Genomic DNA, 18,751 nt, shown 5'->3' with positions numbered 1-18,751 from the left:
CAAAAGACTCATACTGAACCTCGTTAACGGTAAATGGCGAATTCTGCAGCTATAAAAACCGAAAGGAAAACATGCGGATCAGTCGCTAACACTCAAGCGTTCGTGCGAATTGACGCAACCAGAAATTTTATCTAAACTTTCGTTTTGGCAAAATTTAGCTGAATGAAGAGATTAACTCCAAGGTAAAACCAAATCAAAGCTCTCTCAGAGATCAACGCTTTTATGAGTATGAGCAAATTCAAAGTTTCTGGTGTCCACTGGTATTGCGTCTTAGAGTTTCAAGAACTTGGAAAGTCAGATCACTCGTAGGACCAGTAATATCAAATATTTGGTTCCACAAGATAGTCTGAGGGATCCTGTTAGAGATTCTGGTGAAATGAATACTCTTCGTGGTGGATCTTCCAAGCCCACGGGTCTTGAATGTCTGGCAGTTCCGGGGACGCGCGGTAGCAAAATAATGGTATCTACCAGTAGTCCAAGTAATTCCAGCAATGTCCGTGGGAATGGCTCTCGGTAAACTATTCTGATGATTCAGGGCGATACGGCTGTCGACCGCGCCATATTGGATTCGGCCATTATATTAGATTTTGCCATAAACGCTATGAGGGTACAAATTTTTAGCATCTTTAGACTTAGCATCCATACCGGAAAGTATCAGCTTCACACCTTCAACAAGGCATGGTAATTAAATTGGACCACCACTCAACCTCAACTATTCCTCAAATTAGTGGGACGCAAAGACTACTTTGAAAGGCCGCATGTGACCCATGGGCCAGATTGAAGCTGACTCGCTAGTGCCCAATGAGTAGACGAGCCGTTGATTTCATAGCAACACCTTTAAGCTGAGGTCCGAAAGAAAAATTTATTAATTTTAGTAGCTTATTACATGCTATACAGAACAGGCCAAAACAAATGACAGATCGTTGAACTATCTTCAAATAGAGACATCTGTTATTGTATGAATCAACTAAATGGATTAGTAATCATAGTAATAGCCGCATTTTTATATTACAGCAAACAGCTTAGATGACTTTTTGAATATTGAAGTTAATTAGGTTATAGTCACGCTAAACCGCGTCCATGTAGTAAGGGTCAGTGAGAACTTTTCTGGCAAACGACGATGTAAAATTATTGTATTCTGGTTTCTTTTTCGGAACATGTGGGGCAGTGAAACGCATCCATTACATTCAGGGCTGTTCTGCACTCGGTGCACCTATTTTGCTTATTTAGCTATAACACCTCAGCGAAGCAAAATTCGAAAATGTTATCTAAGGGGCATTTATAGAGTCAATTATTATCCATAAGATTGCTTAACTAAGTATTGCTCTATCTTGCGTATTTACGGCGCACTCCTAGTTCACACTGAGTGTTGCGCAGAGAGCGCTCTTGGTGCACCACCCAGTGTGAACTGGGAGTGCGCCGTAAATACATAAGATAGAGCAGTACTTAATTCAGCAACCTTATAGATAATAATAGACTCTACAAATACCCCATACATAACATTTTCAAATTTGGTCGGTTGAGGTGTTGAGGACAAAATAGGTGCACTGAGTGCAGAGCAGCCCTGATTACATTCGCTATCGGTACCTAAACTTAGATATTGTCTACAAAAATCCGAACATCTGCTGATAAATTATTTCTGTAATTCTTCAATACGTCATTTGTTTAAAGTATGTATTATCAAATTTAAACTAGGCACGCTTTTTTTTGTTTATTTTAGTTGCAATATTATTCAAATCATAGATAAAATTCCTAATCGCCTTCTGATTTATAACAGGAGTGAAGAACAAACGAAATGTTAGCGTAACCGCTTTAGTTTCTCTAAAATATGCTAATAACAGTCACAACTCATCAGAAAACATATTCTATATGGACGTTTGATTCTCTTGGGGGTGTCGGAAACAACTGTATTCCGACATGAAAAAAATATATTTTTTTCGCAAAATAAAAAACAATCAAATAAAATGCTTAACACAAAATTGCTAACAATCCAACCTAACTAGTTTTATCCGTTGTCCACAGTCCTACTCCGGCATTACCTGGTACAACGATTAAACAAAACCTACCAGCGTGTGTTGTAGAATCCGGGCAAGCACACCGCACTGTACACAGACAAACACACCGGGACCTAAACCAATCGAACATGGCTATTTACAAACATGAATATTTGAATTTGACGATGCACTTCGTTTTTCCGCCGCCTATTTCTAGTCGTGTGGTGACGGTAACAAGCGAGTAACACAAGCGAACGAAAACAGCTTTGACTGACGTTTGACTAATATTCGAAGTTCGAACACCTTTCTCCGCTAGGCTCACTTAGGCTCAACAAACTCCGGCGGCTCGGTGGCAGCAGCAGAGCAAATGTGCCTTCATTGCACCCAACTGACCGGTGCCCAAAGTGGTTCCGATTCGACCTTATTGGCCAGCGATACCAACCGCTCGAACGCTTCGGTTAGTTCACCATTAACGATTTCATCGTCGCAAAAGTGTCCGTACAGCAGATTGATCCGTTCGGCTGACTTGATCATGTCGTCGAATTCTTCGTCCTGCAATATAAAGTTTATTTAATAATGGGTGATTTGTGCTAAGGAAGGCGGAAATGAACAAACCGTAAAACCCCTCGAGTTGCTCTCGTCGAACGTTGACCGAGCACGAGCCTGGGTGCGGGTTTTCTTCAGCTTTTCCAGCGTCGGCGGGCGAATGTGCACAATATACGGCTTCAGCTGGGCAGTTCTTAGCGACTTCAACGCCTGGTAGTGGGGAGCGAGCACACAGACGCAACCGGCATTGACGATGGTTTTCACACTTTCGGCGGACGTTCCGTACAGGTGACCCTTGTACTCACCGTGCTCGATGAACTTACCGTTGACCACATCGCTTTCCATTTTCTCGCGCGACACGAAGAGGTACTCCCGACCAGCAACCTCACCGGGGCGCATCGGACGAGTTGTATCTGAAATGTTTTGGATTATCAGTCAAAATTTGACAGCATTTTAATACAGGAAAACTTACATGGCACTGGACTCTTGTACTTTTCCGGATCCCGGGCCACAAGTCGTCGCTTCAATTCATTGCGGCCGATTCCGGGTGCTCCGATCAGTACGATTGGCCGATAGACGTTGGGCCTGGGGTACAGCTTGGCCACCTCTTCGTAGGTGGCAATCAGCTCCCGATCGAAATCGTCGTTTTCCGCTGTATCGTACATAATCTTTTTAGTTTTAGGCCCTCCACAGGGATTGTTCGGGTTAGGTGAACCAGGCGGTGTCGAGCAGATGGAGGCACATGAACCTTCTAGCATAGACCGTAACAGGGACGGACGGACATACACACAGGCACAAATGGGAAAGCATGATTTGGTTTTCAACGAGAGCGGGCAAATGATTGACGGCGGGCATGAAAAACAATCGGCGGTATGTTAGTGGTGCGTGATAAATTTAGATTTCCAATTAAGAGAGTTAATTAAATTTTGATTTCTCAAATTCTGGGATATGAACCTTGTAGTGTATGCAGCGAACGATTTAGTTCTTACCTTTAGTTTCGTCGTTATTATTATTGGCCGCTTTCTGAGCGCGTTCGTGTAGAACTCGCCGTTCCTGTAAAGCACGGCTGGGGATCAGTCCTGCTCGAGTAGTCTTTTCGCCTTCCTTTCGTGCTTGCCACCAGTAGGAGTCATCCTGTGAAATAAGTAGATCATTTGAGAATAATCGACAGTTTGTATTTCATCACTAAACAAACAGTTCCAACGACCGGTCATTCTGATTGACGTTTTTGTGTTCAAAATCCCAATTTACGTTATTTATTTCGAATATTGCATTCATATACGATAGAACATAGTAAGAAACGTATTCTAAAAAACTCAATCTCATAATGTTTTTGTCTGGTATAGATATTGCCTCAACCGTGGGATTCGGAGGCGTATTATCAGCGGAAGTAGTGCTTACTATGGGCTTCACAAGCAATTGCGGTCAAGCAGAGTAAGTCCCCGTAAAAAGTGCACCCTGTACAAGACGCTTATTAGACCGGTTGTTCTCTACGGGCATGAAACATGGACATTGCTCGAGAAGGACGAGGACCTGCGAGTTCTCGTTGTTTTCGAACGACGAGTACTAAGAACGATCTTCGGCGGTATACAGGAGAACGGAGTATGGAGGCAGAGGATGAACCATGAACTCGCACAGCTCTATGGCGAACTCAGTATCCAGAAGGTGGCTAAAGCTGAACGAGTACGATGAGCAGGGCATGTTGCAAGAATGCCGGACAACTACCCTGCAAAGATGGTGTTCGCCTCAAATCCGGTAGGAACAAGACGACCAGGAGCGCAGCGAGCTAGATGGTTAGACCAAGTGGAGCGAGATCTGGTGGAGAGTACTCGGTGTCCGAGGAATTGGAGAGCGGTAGCCCTCAACCGAGTTACATGGAGAAACAACAGGCTTTGTCTCAGGACGGCAAGCCACCTAATTAAGTAAGTACTGTGCACTGGATTAAGAACCGCTCACAACAGAGTCTGATTCGAAGCGGGCGGCTAAATTACGAAGTGTGTTGCCTCGAACTGGTAGTGTGGATCTGGAACTAGGACGAAAAAGAATAACTGCACTTGGAACTGCAGGTCACTTAATTTCCCAGGTGGCGATGGGATGCTGTTGGAACAGCCAGAACATCGGAAATTCGGCATCGCAGCATTGCAGGAAATCTACCACATGATAGAGAAGGTATGGACAATCTGTGGCGAATCAGCCCAGGTTTACCATGGTATCGGCACTACAGACAAACTGAAATCTGATTTTATCGTGTTGGGCAGATGGCAAAATCGTATGACTCAACTGGAAGGCGAGCAACGGGAGAGTGTGCGTGTTGAGGACAATAGGCCGTTTCTTCGTCAACTTGCACTACTCATGCGAAGATCGACGCAAAGAAAGCGTTCTACGCGAAACAGTAGACATTATAGAACAGCTGTTTACCACGCCACACTCGAGATTATCGTGGGGGATATATACACCAAGGTCGGTAAGGATGCGATGCATAGACCAGTGACAAGGCCTTACCCAAGTAACAATTTGGGTGTTATTATATTCTTATGATGGTATTTAAGACCACAATTGGTCTTGAAGACCACCATAAGAGTACAATAATACTCACATTGTTACTTGGGTACGGTCTGCACTCCGAGACGAACGATAACGGCCAATGATGCGTTAGCTTCACAGCTTCTCGAGGCCTGGTGATCAGAATTACATTTTTTTCTGCCGCAGGTATTCGCAAAGTAATCTGGAGATCAATAGACTAATACTCAATAAACCAAATTGACCGAATTTTCGTTGATGGCCTTTTATCGAACGTCACAAACATACGCTTCCTATGGCTGCAGATGCAAACTCTAACCATTACCTAGAAGCATGAGCGCGCTATCGACTGTATACCATTAATGTCAAAGGAGTTCTCCTAGATTTGATACTGGGATCTGCTTCCGAAGAATTGGATGCCTTCACCCTCGGTTGGGGCTGTTGGGAGAGGTGGCCACTGTGGTACTAGGTAAAGAGCCATGAAGTACCTGAGACGAATGGTTTGATGCCAACAAGCACTAAAGACTATCTGTTTGCGCCTGGACACTCTCTTCGATAGTCAGATAAACCAAACTGACTGAAGGTTGTGGACTATATAAGAAACCAATTCGTCACTGGCTGCTGCTTGGCTTTTCGGTGTGATAAGGAACAATACGTCTCAACTAAAACTATTTATTCCATCATAGTGGACTTATCGGTAGCAAATTGTAATTTCGACTATGTGTGAATTGTGAGGATGCGCCTCTTATATAAGTGAGCCGATGCCGATAAAATTAGATCAAAAAAGACAAATGATTAATTTCTATAGAGCATTGAATTCTGTTTGCGCACGCAACACTATCTACCACTAACATTTCACAAATATGGCTTAGAAACCCTGGGGACGGGTCTACGCTGAATAACTTTCTAGGATTTCTTGTTCTGGGAAGATAAGTTAACAAAGTAGTTTTCAAGATTTTGTAACGTAGGTTGTCAACGATAGCTCTGGGGTTCGTATAGGGAAATACCAATAGGCTTTAGGCGAGCTCACGCCACTACAGACCATTTTGCTCGCACATCACATATTCATCCAGTCGATCGAGACCATGGCAGGTAATGTATAAATAAGAATTTCCGGTCAAACTGACGCGACTGATCAAGGCAGCTTTGAATAGAGTGATGCATTTCGTATGCATTCCGGGGCCACTGGAGCACCTTCGAAATGTGGCGAGGGTTGAAGCAACGTGACGGCATGTATTACATACCGTTGAATACCGGCCTTGAGGAGGAGCCGGACGAGAACGAGCGGACATAGAAACAACAGGCACGATACCCAGAAACGATGATGACCATGACGATATGGATGGCGACGACGACGACGATGATGATGGCAATGATGACGATGGCGATAACAACGATGATGTCGATCACGATGGCGGCAACGATAATAGCGACGCTAACGACGATGGTGGCGACGGTGACGATGGTGAAGATAGCGACCACGATGGTGACGACGATGACGGCGACGACGACGACCGCGATGATGACAATGACGATAACAGCAATAACGACGACGATGGCGACGACAATGGCGGCGACGACAATGACGATGATGGCAACCACAATGGCGATGACGGAGGCTGCAGAGACTATAGATTACAGAGGCGACACGGCACTCAAAACCCGCTAAATTTTGAATCAAAGCGGAGAGTACCATTATAAATAAAGGTACCTCTCCGCTTTGATTCAAACTTTAGCGGTTTTTGAGTGTCTTGTCGCCTCTGTAATCTATGGTCTCTGTAACGGAGACGATGGCGACGACAATGGCGCGTATGATGCCGACGACGACGACGACGATAGCGACGATGATGGCGGTTGTCAAAAGAATTAAAATCTGGTGAGTAAATCGTATGAAATAAAGCATTTCACGTGCCCCGAACGGGCTGGTACCGAATGACCGAAACACAAATGGCCGAATCACGAATGGCCGAAATCCAAATGGCCGAATTTCAACAACAGTCACAGAAGGCCGAAATTAGGTTTGGCCGAATCACGAAAGGCCGATTTTTTACCTCATATGACATTTCTTGATTATGAACACTCCATAGAGAGAATTTTACTTGGATGTATTAAAAAATACATATAAAATTACTTTAATGTCTAGTGTATGTGTATCAAAGTATCAAACAATGAAAGAAAAAAGCATTTCGTAGAATTCTGCACCTTAGTCTCAGAAAAACAAGACACTCTGTACCTTATTTTTTATTTTGGTAGATGTAGAGTATAGATAATTGATTGTTCTTTCTTCACCTAAGCGAAAATGGCTCACGTTCATTATAAAGTGTGAGACCTATTTAGCGTGTCAGTAGCAAATGTTTTCTAGATGATTCAGGGCGAGAAGACCGCATGTCGCAAGTATGCACCGGTGACCCGCCCTCGGAAGCGCCTGCCAAGCATTTTCCAGGATTTACTACTAGTCAGTAGGAAGGAGCGACTACAGACAGCATATACCCAATGATTGTGTAGATTAAAGGCCGTGGACATTTTCGGTCGAATATAAAGTTCGGCCATTCGTGTTTCGGCCTTTCGTGATTCGGCCATTCGCAGGTAATCCACTTCGAACGGGCCGCAAACCAACTGCATACTTAATTTCCCAGAAAAATATAAAATATGAGTATGAAATTTGAATTTCTTGAATTTCTGTCTTTGGGTTTTGACAGACAACACTATAAGCAAAAAGCTACTAGACAAAGACGGTTAAAACTTAAAGCCCTGAAGAACGTCCAAATCCAGGATCGAAACGTTGGCTAAAAGCGAGCAAAACGTCTAGTTTAATCAAAGATTGCACGGCTAATTTCCTAATCTATTATTATCAATGATTACAGGACCCTCCACGACTATAAATATATTAATATTTGTTCCGCTTGATTTCTACGGTATACCGCAGTTGACTTGACCGTTCACAAGAAAAATGATAGATTTACGTAATCGTTATTTTCCAGGTTGTTTTCAAGAATTGGGTGCGTTAGGTTAGATTAGACAAGACAGCGTTTTAATTTCATTATTAAAGTTACATTTTGTGCGATGGATACGTTCCGCGTGAATTAAAGCCGCATGTATTTCGATATTCGCATAAAGATTACGTTAAAGCGGTTTTAGTCTACTCTACGTTCGAAAAAATACTCTAATATTATGTCTTAGGGGGGGGCAGTCTTCCGCAGAAATCACCTCTGTCTAGGTTTATTTGTTTTCCTAGGTGTTTTGACTTCCATTACTTTCATTCAGTTGTGTCCGAACGAGCGATAGCGAGTAAGGAGAAGATCACCCCTGTGAAATAGTACCACTGACGAACTGACACGACACATAGAAGAAAATCCTTTAAAAACCATCGTGCTACACATTTTACTTGCAGACTAGCACCCTCTATTATGCATATTGCGGAGTAGCTAGCATTTGCAGGGTTTTATGCTGTAGGATTTTTACATTTGTATGGTTTTATACTGAAAACTCGAAGCAACACTCGCGCGCCGCGGTGTGTCCATATTGCGAAACATGCTTTTTTGAAAAATGAGTGGTTTTTGATTGGACGATGGAATTAACGCGAGTGTCTCGTCTGTTTGTCTGTGATAGTACTTTCCACGAAAAGTATTTCCGTGAAATAGTGCATTCCGCATAAGGTTTTCACGAAATGGTACTCGGCGAAATGTTATACAATCACGGCGAATATTTAAATGTTCCGATTTATTTTATCTGGCTAAGCAATGGGGGGAGTAGTTTTCTACTTTACTGTGAGGAAAAATTGCAAATTTGTATATTAACCTTTCATAGTTGCGTAACTGCCAAAATGAATCATCTAAGGTTGAACTTCTCAAAAACTTGCAAAACTGAAGATTGTGACAAAGGTCATCCGAGTTTCACGTATTTATGTATAACACAGTTTAATTTGTGGCAATACGCAGTTTGTCGGGTCAGTTAGTCGTGAATAAATTGTGAACAAAATGGGTCTTAGTGTACTTCCTTGCAGTGCACGTACATTTTTTTGTTAATTTAGCGGTAGCTTGATAAGTATGTTTCTCGATAGGCTGACTACTCTGGAAGTTAAGGATAACTTTGTAAATAATGCAAATGAAGCAAAACCTTTTGGCATTATTCATTTCGGTAAGTTGTCACGTTCCTACACAGTATCGTGATGAGGCTGCCGTGTGGAATACACCATTAGAAACTAAACATTTCTCAATTCAGTCGACCGCTCCCGTAAAGTACAAAGTAGTACCACAGACAAACAGACGAGACACTCGCGTAAATTCCATCGTCCAATCAAAAACCACTAATTTTTCAAAAAAGCATGTTTCGCAACATGACCACACCGCGGCGCGCGAGTGTTGCTTCGAGATTTCAGTATAAAACCATACAAATGTAAAAACCTTACAGCATAAAACTGTGCAAATGCAAGCTATTCCGCGACATGCATAACAGAGGGTGCTAGTGTGCAAGCAAAATGTGTAGCACGATGGTTTTCTAAGGATTTTCTTCTATGTGTTATGTCAGTTCGTCAGTGGTAGTACACTATTAGTCACAGTTATCATACAAGTTTGGGCCGAAGGGTCTTGGAATTCCACAAAATGTGTGCATTTTTTCCCTATTTGTCGCATGATATTTTAGTGATACATTTTACGATAAGGTTTTTTGTTGTTCTTGAGTTACGACCGAAAAACTAGTTTTTCATAAATATTACCTAGTTCAAAAATTTTTATCTCAGGAACCAAACATTGTAGAACAAAAGTTTTCTCGGCAATCTAAATAGAAATTCAATCAATCTTTTTGAAAGTATGTTTAAAAGTGCACTGGGTTATATTATTGGTCTCCTCTCAAATCTATCATAAATTTCTGAGTAAAATGCAAACTGATTTTGCTAAAAAAATCATTGTCCTCAGAGATGTCTCAACTAATTTAAACAGGTTTGAAGTCAAAGCAAGTACTTGCTACTTTAAAGCCTGCGAAATTCATAAATATCAAAGTTTTAGTTTCAATTTTATGCACCAAAACGTGAATAAGGAATCAAAGTTCGGAACCTGGAGTTTGGTGCTTATGTAGATAAGTTAATAACCGTTCAACACCATACCTGTGCTACGATGTGTAAAATATCGCCTCTGGCGAATCCCAATCCTGCTTCCTTGCACGGTATGTACGGATCTTGCTCCGGATCATAGCTGAAGTGCGTTCTAACGCGCACCTTGCTCTCCCGCTGATCCAGTTTTCCATCCGATGGTACCAGTTTGAACGTGATGGTACCTTCCGAATTTTGCTGCAATATCATAAAAGTATATGGATTAAATCCAGAAATTACCGTCTAGCGTTGCGTAGAATCTTACCAAAATCGACAGCACGTCACCGGGTGTTTTGCCTTCCACATTGATGTTGTTAACCTCGATCACCTCGTCGCCCACGTGGATTAGCCCGGATCGATCCGCCGCACCACCGTGCATAATTCGTGCGATGATAATTTTACCCGTTTCCTCATCGGTTTTTATTGTGGCACCCTGAAAAGGGGAATGTTTGCTTATTTTTAAACTTGACTTTACTTCGTTCATGATGAGTATTACGTTCTAGTAAGCGGTACTTAAAGTGTAAGAAGCTGTTTCAAACTTAATTCGTTTATGTGATGAACAGTTCTTTGAATCAAAATGAAAAAATCATATCGGAAAATGTTCTCCTAACGATGGAGGTTTCTGAGAGAAAAAGACCATTCGGGGAAAACTGCATGATTAATACTAAAAAAAAATTATTGACAGAAATCAAACAGTCTACTGTAACGAACCGAAGGAAACGAAGAAAATGACCAACGAAGGAACTGAAATACTTACTACAATTGGTTCCGCACTTTGTGCTCCGGCACACTTGCGCGCAGTAAAACAAATTTTATATTATAGAACAATTTGATTTGTTTTCCGAAAACTAGTTGTCATTATGTTTGAGCACATTGAGTTGTTTTGTTTGCTTTCTACGAACGAACACGCATCAAATAAATAGAAACAAATGCGACAGCCAAAAAGAAAGACATCTATTTTCGTTCCACTTGGAGAGGAAATAAAATGAAGTGTTTGAGACGAGTGAGAACGTAACGGAACATGAATGCAACATTTTACGACTTCACATATGCGGGGATTAAGTGTCTGATGAAGGCTAGAGTTAAGTCAAACGAGGATGGAAGTTTATACACGAATCATGATATGTAGAGGTGCACAGAACCATTTTTGTTGTTTGAAAAAAGATGATGAAATTTTTGATCCTCGAGATTGTCAGGAAGTCATGCTCATAGATGGTGGTGATTAATAGTTGAAAAGCATAAAAACATATAAAGTGACACAAATACATACAAAAAATATAATCCTACTGCAGTTAATTTAATGTACTTTTATGGCAGTGTTCTATCTCTCGCTTTGATCTTTTATGTTATGTCCTCAAGCGCTTAGTAAATCTCCTTGATCCAGAAAGAAAGTCATTCTGGTTAGTGCAGAGCAACTGTGTATATTGTAAATAACTTACATAGTCCGGTGTCGAGTATGTCAATGTTGAACTATTCTATTGAAACTCGTTCATTTTGAATATTGTGCTATTTACTTTTAAATAAGCCACAGAATTAGTATCATCTAGTGTTGGTTTTAAATTTTGTGAAGTAGCGGCTATGTCAGGTTAGTCCTGATGAAACTTAGCACTGGTTTAGAGAGTAAAAGTAGCTTGTGCAGGCAGGAAAAACTACTTGAATGTTACCACACTGGGAAAAACCAGATGACTTTGAACAGCTTTTTGGAGACTTGATTTTTATCGTAATGTAACATTACTTGAAAAGACACTTAAGCAGCCTTACACGAAATATTTCCTAAACTTATATCTCATACCAGAACGAGTAATAGCAATGTATTCTAGCATTAGTGCTGCTAGGTGCACTCTATTTTGATAGTCCTCGACTGGTAAAAGGGTCGTTTCTGAAAACAGTCGACAGCTAACGGAAACGAGTCTAACGGCAGTTTCAAGTTTTCGCATACGTACGATGCTTATCGTATCACAGTACCTACTAGCTAGCACCGAAAGGAGACAGTCGTGCTACGCTACAAGGCGAAAAATAATTCCGAGAGAAAGAAATACATACCGCGGGCGCAGTGTACTCCAATTATAAAAATTAAAATTTCTAGTGAAGCAAACAAAAAAAAACTAAAACGCTGGAAGAAAAATCACGAACAATACAAACATACATGTATGACGTTTCAGATGGAAGAAAGCAAACGGACAGAAAGTAAGAACGAGCCAATCTTTTGTTTTCCAAGACAGCTCCAAGGAAACGATTGATTCGGCATATGAAGAAAACAGACTAACTTATCCGGTGGTAGTTGAAATAATCGTTTAAACCGTCTTTTAGTTTCAATGATAAACTTAGTATTTGAAATTTTAATATAGCAAATCTCTAAAAATGAAAATAATGAATAAAACATTATTTATGTGTGAGATAATCTGTCGGTTTTTGTCATTTCATCTGTATTCTGTACAGGGCAAAGTGGTTATAAATGGCGGAAAAAAAGTTGAAAAAATGATGAAAAAACTTGTCTCCAAAACGCATGAAAAAGTCTACATTTTGTGACGAAACATTACCTGAAATGTAAAATGATATTTATATGTAAAGTCTATCACAAAATTCGATAAGAAATATGTAAACAACTTTGTAATTTGTTTGTTTGAAACTGAACGTATGAAATAACGGGTGACAACTAAAATTTTGGAATTTTTTTGCGGCCCTTATGCTCAACAACAAACGAGCTCAGAGAGAAATAAAAGTATGTATGTATTAGCTCTCTCTCTCTCCTCTTTTTGTAAATATTTTTTGTTTTCCTTATGCTTACCCAGTTTTGCTAAAAATGCCGTCGAAACAAGAAGCATTTCGGGAGCGCGTTGTACACTTCTACGAACTGCAACAAAAATCTCGGCAAAAAGTATACGGTACAACATTTAATTAGCAAATATGTTGCGGCTTCGACTGTTTACCATATCCTAAGATGCCCAACAACTATTCGCAAGCAAGGTAGTGGAAGACCAGCCAAAATTACGGACACAGAAGGACATCGTTCTCTTTCTCGATTCTTCAACAACAAGTCCTCTGGCTTGGCTATCAATTAAGATGCACCAGACGAATGTTTGGAGAAAATTTTGATCCCATTTCTACAAACACATCATGCAGATGGACAATACGTGTTTTGGCTGGATGGAGCATCATCGCATTACGCCAAAAAAACACAATCGTTCCTGAATACCCATTCGATCCCATTTTTACCCAAAAACCACGACCCGAAAAACTTGTCTCAGTGCGTCCAATCGAAGATTTCTTCGGGATTTTGAGTTCCTTGGTGTACCAAAATAACTGGAGAGCCACGAATTGCAAACAGTTGATTGGTAGAATCAAGAGATGCATTCGCAAAGTTGACATGAAGGCCGTACAACGGTCCTGTTTCGACGGCAAACGAAAGCTTGTTGTCACTGTACTGTACAGACTGTTGTCAAATGTACACTAATTTTTTTCAACAATGGATAATGTATCTTTAATTTCGGTAAATCAGATCTTCTTCATGTATCTTGGTCTTTTTTTTTGACAGCTTGAGAAAAAATTCCAAAATTTTAGTTGCCACCCGTTATAAAACCTGCCCGTATTTATAAAACCGTGTTTTATTTTGGCCCCGAAACTATTCCAAATGACGATTTTGAGTTTCCCGACACATTCGAGCCATAATATAATGGATTACACAGTTTTACTTTATTTGGTCCAAATTTAGGTATACTCGGGTCATAATGGGTTAAGAAAGAAGCGAAATTGATCCAATTTTAAATCTACTTTTAATGATAGTTTAACCGACATTTGTGTTTCATTGAAGGTTTCGTCGCTTGTTTCTTTGTCTATAGTTATCAATTTGTCTTATTTTTCCTATTTTTTGTAGTTTTTTTTTTCATTTTTATCGTCTTTTGGAACTTTTCTTTACAATTTCTTGTCGCTGTTTTATCGTCTTTTAATCGTCTCTTCAGTGCCTTTTCTGCATCTATTTATAGTCTTTACAACATTTATTTATCTCTTCTTTGTTCTTTTTTGACGGTTTTTCATCGTATTTTTGTCTTTTTTCATCGCCTTTTCGCTTACTTGTCATCACTCTTTTGAAATCTTTCCGTTGTCTTTCCACTATTTTTCGTTCCTTTTCTTCGTCGTAGTCTTTTTGTCGTTTATTTGCTGTCTTTTCGTCGCTTTATTCATCTTGCAGTCTTTTCAACGCCTTTTTGCCGTCTTTTGTCATATCTTTGTTGTTTTGACGCAGGACTATGTCTTTGTTTACTATACTGAAACTGGGTAGCACTTTGTGAAAACGAAAATCGAAGTGCAACGTTTGAATGAAAGATTTCAAATGCTAATAACTACTAAACTACTTAACGAAATTGAACAATTTATATGTCTTTGGATATATAAAATGATCAGCAATTGTATGGAGGGGGTAAGAAAGCAATTTTATGGAGGGCGTAAGAGGGGGGGGGGACTCCTAAAGAAATGAATTACAAATTTCCTCAAAACTCGAGAACTAATCACGAAAATCGAACCAAATTTGGCATGTGGGGGTTTTAAAAGGTAGATTTTTTTTCTATGGTGTACTAAGACCCGTTCCCGTTCTAAGAGGGGGGGGGGGGGGCTCCCATACAAATGAATTACAAATTTTCTCATTAATCTCGAACTAATCAAGCAAATGGAACCAAATTTGGCATGTGGGGGTTTTGGAAGTAAGAATTTTATCTATGGTGTACTGAGACCCCTTCCCCTTCTACGAGGGGGGACTTCCATACAATTGAAATACAAATTTCTTCATAACTCTAGAACTAATCAAGCAAATGGAACCAAATGTGGCATTTGGGGGTTTGAGAAGGCAGGAATAGTTTTTGTTGTGTACTGAGATCCATCCGACTTTTAGCAGAGGGGGGCTCCTCTGCAAATGAAACACAAATTTTCTCATAACTCGAGAACTAATTAAGCAAATGGAACCAAATTGGCATGTGGAGTTTTTTGGAGGCAAGAATTTATTTTATGATGGTTTGAGACATGGGTGCGGATGTGGTGGGAAGAAAAGGACTCTTATACAAATAAAATAGAAATTTTTGCGTATGTGCCATATGTTCCGCTATATAACAAGCGGTAAGCTGTGAAAGTAAACTAGTAAAACCTTCTCGGAGCCAAAGACAGTGAAACGACGCCGCTAACTTACGTGTCTGTTGCCATTCATGTCAAAAGAGAAGGACATTCGAATGGCGCGTCATATTTGCGATGAACGTGCTTTGTAACCAATGGCCCTTTTAAAGGCCATTGTGCGATTAGCGCGATTTTAAATTTGTGCTTTAAGGTTATTTGTAACCAATGGCCCTTTTAAAGGCCACAAGCGAGTTTAAGTAAGATTACTAAAACATGTCAAGCTACGTATAATCATATTCAATAAAATTACCTGTAGGCTGGTCATTCATTACTATTTCAACCTTTATGATGTACACAAGTGATTTTTAAAACAAATCTTTATGTTTGCAGGCATTGTACTTATGAACCCCCACCACGTATTTTCAAAGCCACCCTTGCATTCAATGAAGAATTGAATCTGAATATTTCACTCTTCTCTTTTAAACATTCACTTAAACAATGGCACTCACAGATTCTTATAAACATACATATGCCAGAAATGCAGTTTACAATAGTTACATTGATCTAATGATCTGATATAGTCCTACGTCACCCTTTCGTACAACCCTTAGGGCTATATATCTTGTAGTTTTTTCTTCGTATTTTTATCTCTATGTCGTATTTTTGTTGTCTCTTCATGGTCTTTTTGCCGTCTTTTCATCTTATTTTGTCGCGTGTTCGTTTTATCTAGATATCTGTTTTTGACATTTATGTCGCTTTTTTCGACAAAACCAAATTTGCCATTTTCACATCTTTTTTGTTGCTGTGTTGGCGTCTTTTTGTCGTTACTTTGTTATCATTGATTCGTTTTTTATCTTTTCATCGTCTTTTGCATCGTTAGGTCATTTTTTTTGTTTTTTGTCACTGCCTTGCCATTTTTTTGCGACAATAATTTTTTTGACAATGTTTTTTTGGATTACCTACGAATGGCCGAAACACAAATGGCCGAATCACGAATGGTCGAAACACAAATGGCCGAAATAACGAATGGCATAATATACCAAATGGCCGAATCACGAATGGCCGAATCACAAAAGGCCGAATCACGAATGGCCGAATCACAAATGACCGAAACACGAATGGCCGAATGTCATATTCGACCGAAAATATTCATAGCCTTCAACCTGCGCAAACGTTGGGTACATGCTGTCCTTACTCGCTGCCGCTCGTTCGGACTTAACTAAGGCATAATCCCTAATAGACAGTAAACCTAGGAAAATGCATGCACCTAAATAGTAGTGGTTTCTGCAGGGGGGCTGCCCCCCCGCAGTGGCCGGCGCTTCCGACGGCGGGTCACCGGCGCACACTCGCGGCCTACGGCCGTCTCGCCCTGAATCATCTAGGAAACATTTGCTACTAACACGGTAAATACGTCTCGCACCTTATAATGAAGATGTATTTATAATTAAGAAATATGAGATAAAAACCAGGTGAAAACAAGTTTATTATCCTATCACTAAAGCGACCGAAATATTTCATTCAATATCCCGCCGTGTCCATCTTTGTTGACCGCACATAGCAAAGCCAACAGTTGTGTCCATTGTTGTTGAACACGGTTTGCTTTCCGCACGGTAGTTGGTAGTTGTCCTGTGAAAGATGAGTGCATCCGGCGATTCATCCGATGTTGCTGGTTTCAACGATGAAGAAAGTACACCTGTCGTCAAAATTGTATTGTCGCAGAGAGGAAAACCGATGCTTTCCATTGATGGGGTACTTTTCAATAAAAACAAGCAGGTAATGTACGCAACTATGGTTGGTTCCCATCACCTGTCAATGACCAGGATCATCACAGAGCTGCGGGTGGAGCAAAAGGCGATAGAGAGGAACATCCTTAGAATTCTTCAACGGGATGTTCCGAATTCGCGCCGAGAAATAGACGAAAAAATCTACTCGAAATGTGTTAATGCTCACAAAATGAGCAGCAAAAATTTTGTCGACGCAGTTGCGGTTTTATTAAGCGCTAAACAAAGGCGTTCGTAAAGCATGTTTTGTTTGTTTAATAGTAGTAGTTTGTTTTTTGTTTGATTAAAGTTATTTGTTAACTACTTGCCAATTCATAGTTTTTTATTGAGTAGTTATTTAGAAATTTCGGCCTTTCGTGATTCGGCCATTCGTGATTCGGCCTTTCATGATTCGGCCTTTCGTGATTCGGCCTTCTGTGACTGTTATTGAAATTCGGCCATTTGGATTTCGGCCATTCGTGATTCGGCCATTTGTGTTTCGGCCATTCGGTACCAGCCCGTTTTTTTTGCCTTTTCGCCGTCTTTCTGGCGTAAAATTGTCATCTTTTCGTCATCTTTTTTGTATGTTTTGTCGCATTTTGGAAACTTTTAAAACTTCTTTTTGCCTTTTTTGCTGTTCTGGTGTTGTTTCGTCCTTTTACCGTATTTTGATGCTATTTTTGTCGTATTTTAGTTTTCTATTTATCAGTTTTTCGTCATCTTTTTATCGCATTTTCGTCATCTTTTATCTTAGTGTTAAGTGATTCGGCACTGCGGCCCTCGAATCAAGTTCGTGTTTTTCGTCCAATTTCTAGTATAACAAAGGTAAAAAGAGCTAAGATAAAAAATTGAAGTATTGCCATGATGGAGAATTTGACCACATCAGTTGAACACGATCATGACGAGGAAAAGCAGCAAAAGGAGGGCAGAAATCCTGAATAATTAGGACCGGGATTCTGAAACACGTAAGTTTAACGAGAAAGTGAATCAATCTCGTAATGGTTACACACTGAAACCTGACATACATAGAGACGAGGAGGGAAACCTGTTTACGAATGAGTGCGATGTAGTCTACAGGTGGAAGTAGTCTTTCTATGCGGTGGCAATTCCTGCTTTCGATGTTAATGAGAAGTGGTGAGAAATTGGCTAGCGGAAGACAATAGAGCCGCCGGAAACGGCTGACTTACGGCAATACTATTCAAACATGATAGGGATGGCATTGGAAGTAATGGCACAGTATTGACAATTTCTGGGCTTTGGAAGTAGGAGAAACTACCAGAGGAATGAGTGGAAAGTGTGACTTGTTCCATCTACACATGGGTGATCAAGTCAATTGCTACGATTATGGCAGAAATATGTTAATCAAAACCGCCTGAAAATATTCTCCTAGATCATGCGACGTTTATTTCTAATACCAAGAGAATTTATAGGACAGTTTCAAGTGGGCTTTATGGGGGCCCGCACAACTACGGATCAAATTTTCACATACCGACATCCACATATTCACATCTTTCAGGATTGTGGACGTACACGTATACATAGGTACGAACGTGTCATATTTCCGTGGAGTTCAAGGCACTGTATGATACTGTCAAATGCACACAGCTATGGATAAACTGACGCTCAAAGCAACCCTGGAGTATGCTACGCCGAGGATTGCGGCAAATCGATGGACATGATTCATGTATTTTATTTAACAATGCTATCGAAGGTGGTATTTGGCGAGTGGGTGTCGCAACGAGAAG

At 40.5% G+C, this 18,751-nt stretch overlaps 1 protein-coding gene across 1 annotated transcript in view; it reads right to left on the bottom strand.

The window, feature by feature from the left end:
* Positions 1 to 1,450: 1,450 nt before the first annotated feature.
* The window catches only part of LOC128741774 (MAGUK p55 subfamily member 7), a 57,428-nt gene continuing 40,127 nt past the window's right edge, over positions 1,451 to 18,751 (bottom strand). Inside the window, exons 6-11 of the mRNA XM_053837805.1 lie at positions 10,412 to 10,579; positions 10,162 to 10,344; positions 3,530 to 3,674; positions 3,013 to 3,192; positions 2,610 to 2,953; positions 1,451 to 2,546 (exon numbers count right to left, since the gene is read on the bottom strand). Of these exons, the coding sequence (XP_053693780.1) occupies positions 2,370 to 2,546; positions 2,610 to 2,953; positions 3,013 to 3,192; positions 3,530 to 3,674; positions 10,162 to 10,344; positions 10,412 to 10,579 (1,197 nt within the window). The 3' untranslated portion in view covers positions 1,451 to 2,369. The remainder of the gene's footprint in view (positions 2,547 to 2,609; positions 2,954 to 3,012; positions 3,193 to 3,529; positions 3,675 to 10,161; positions 10,345 to 10,411; positions 10,580 to 18,751) is intronic.

The sequence above is a fragment of the Sabethes cyaneus genome, chromosome 3 (assembly GCF_943734655.1).
Source record: "Sabethes cyaneus chromosome 3, idSabCyanKW18_F2, whole genome shotgun sequence".
NCBI classification, from domain to species: Eukaryota; Metazoa; Arthropoda; class Insecta; order Diptera; family Culicidae; genus Sabethes; species Sabethes cyaneus.
Note: the sequence above shows the minus strand (reverse complement) of the source record. Positions and strands in the feature narration are given on the sequence as shown.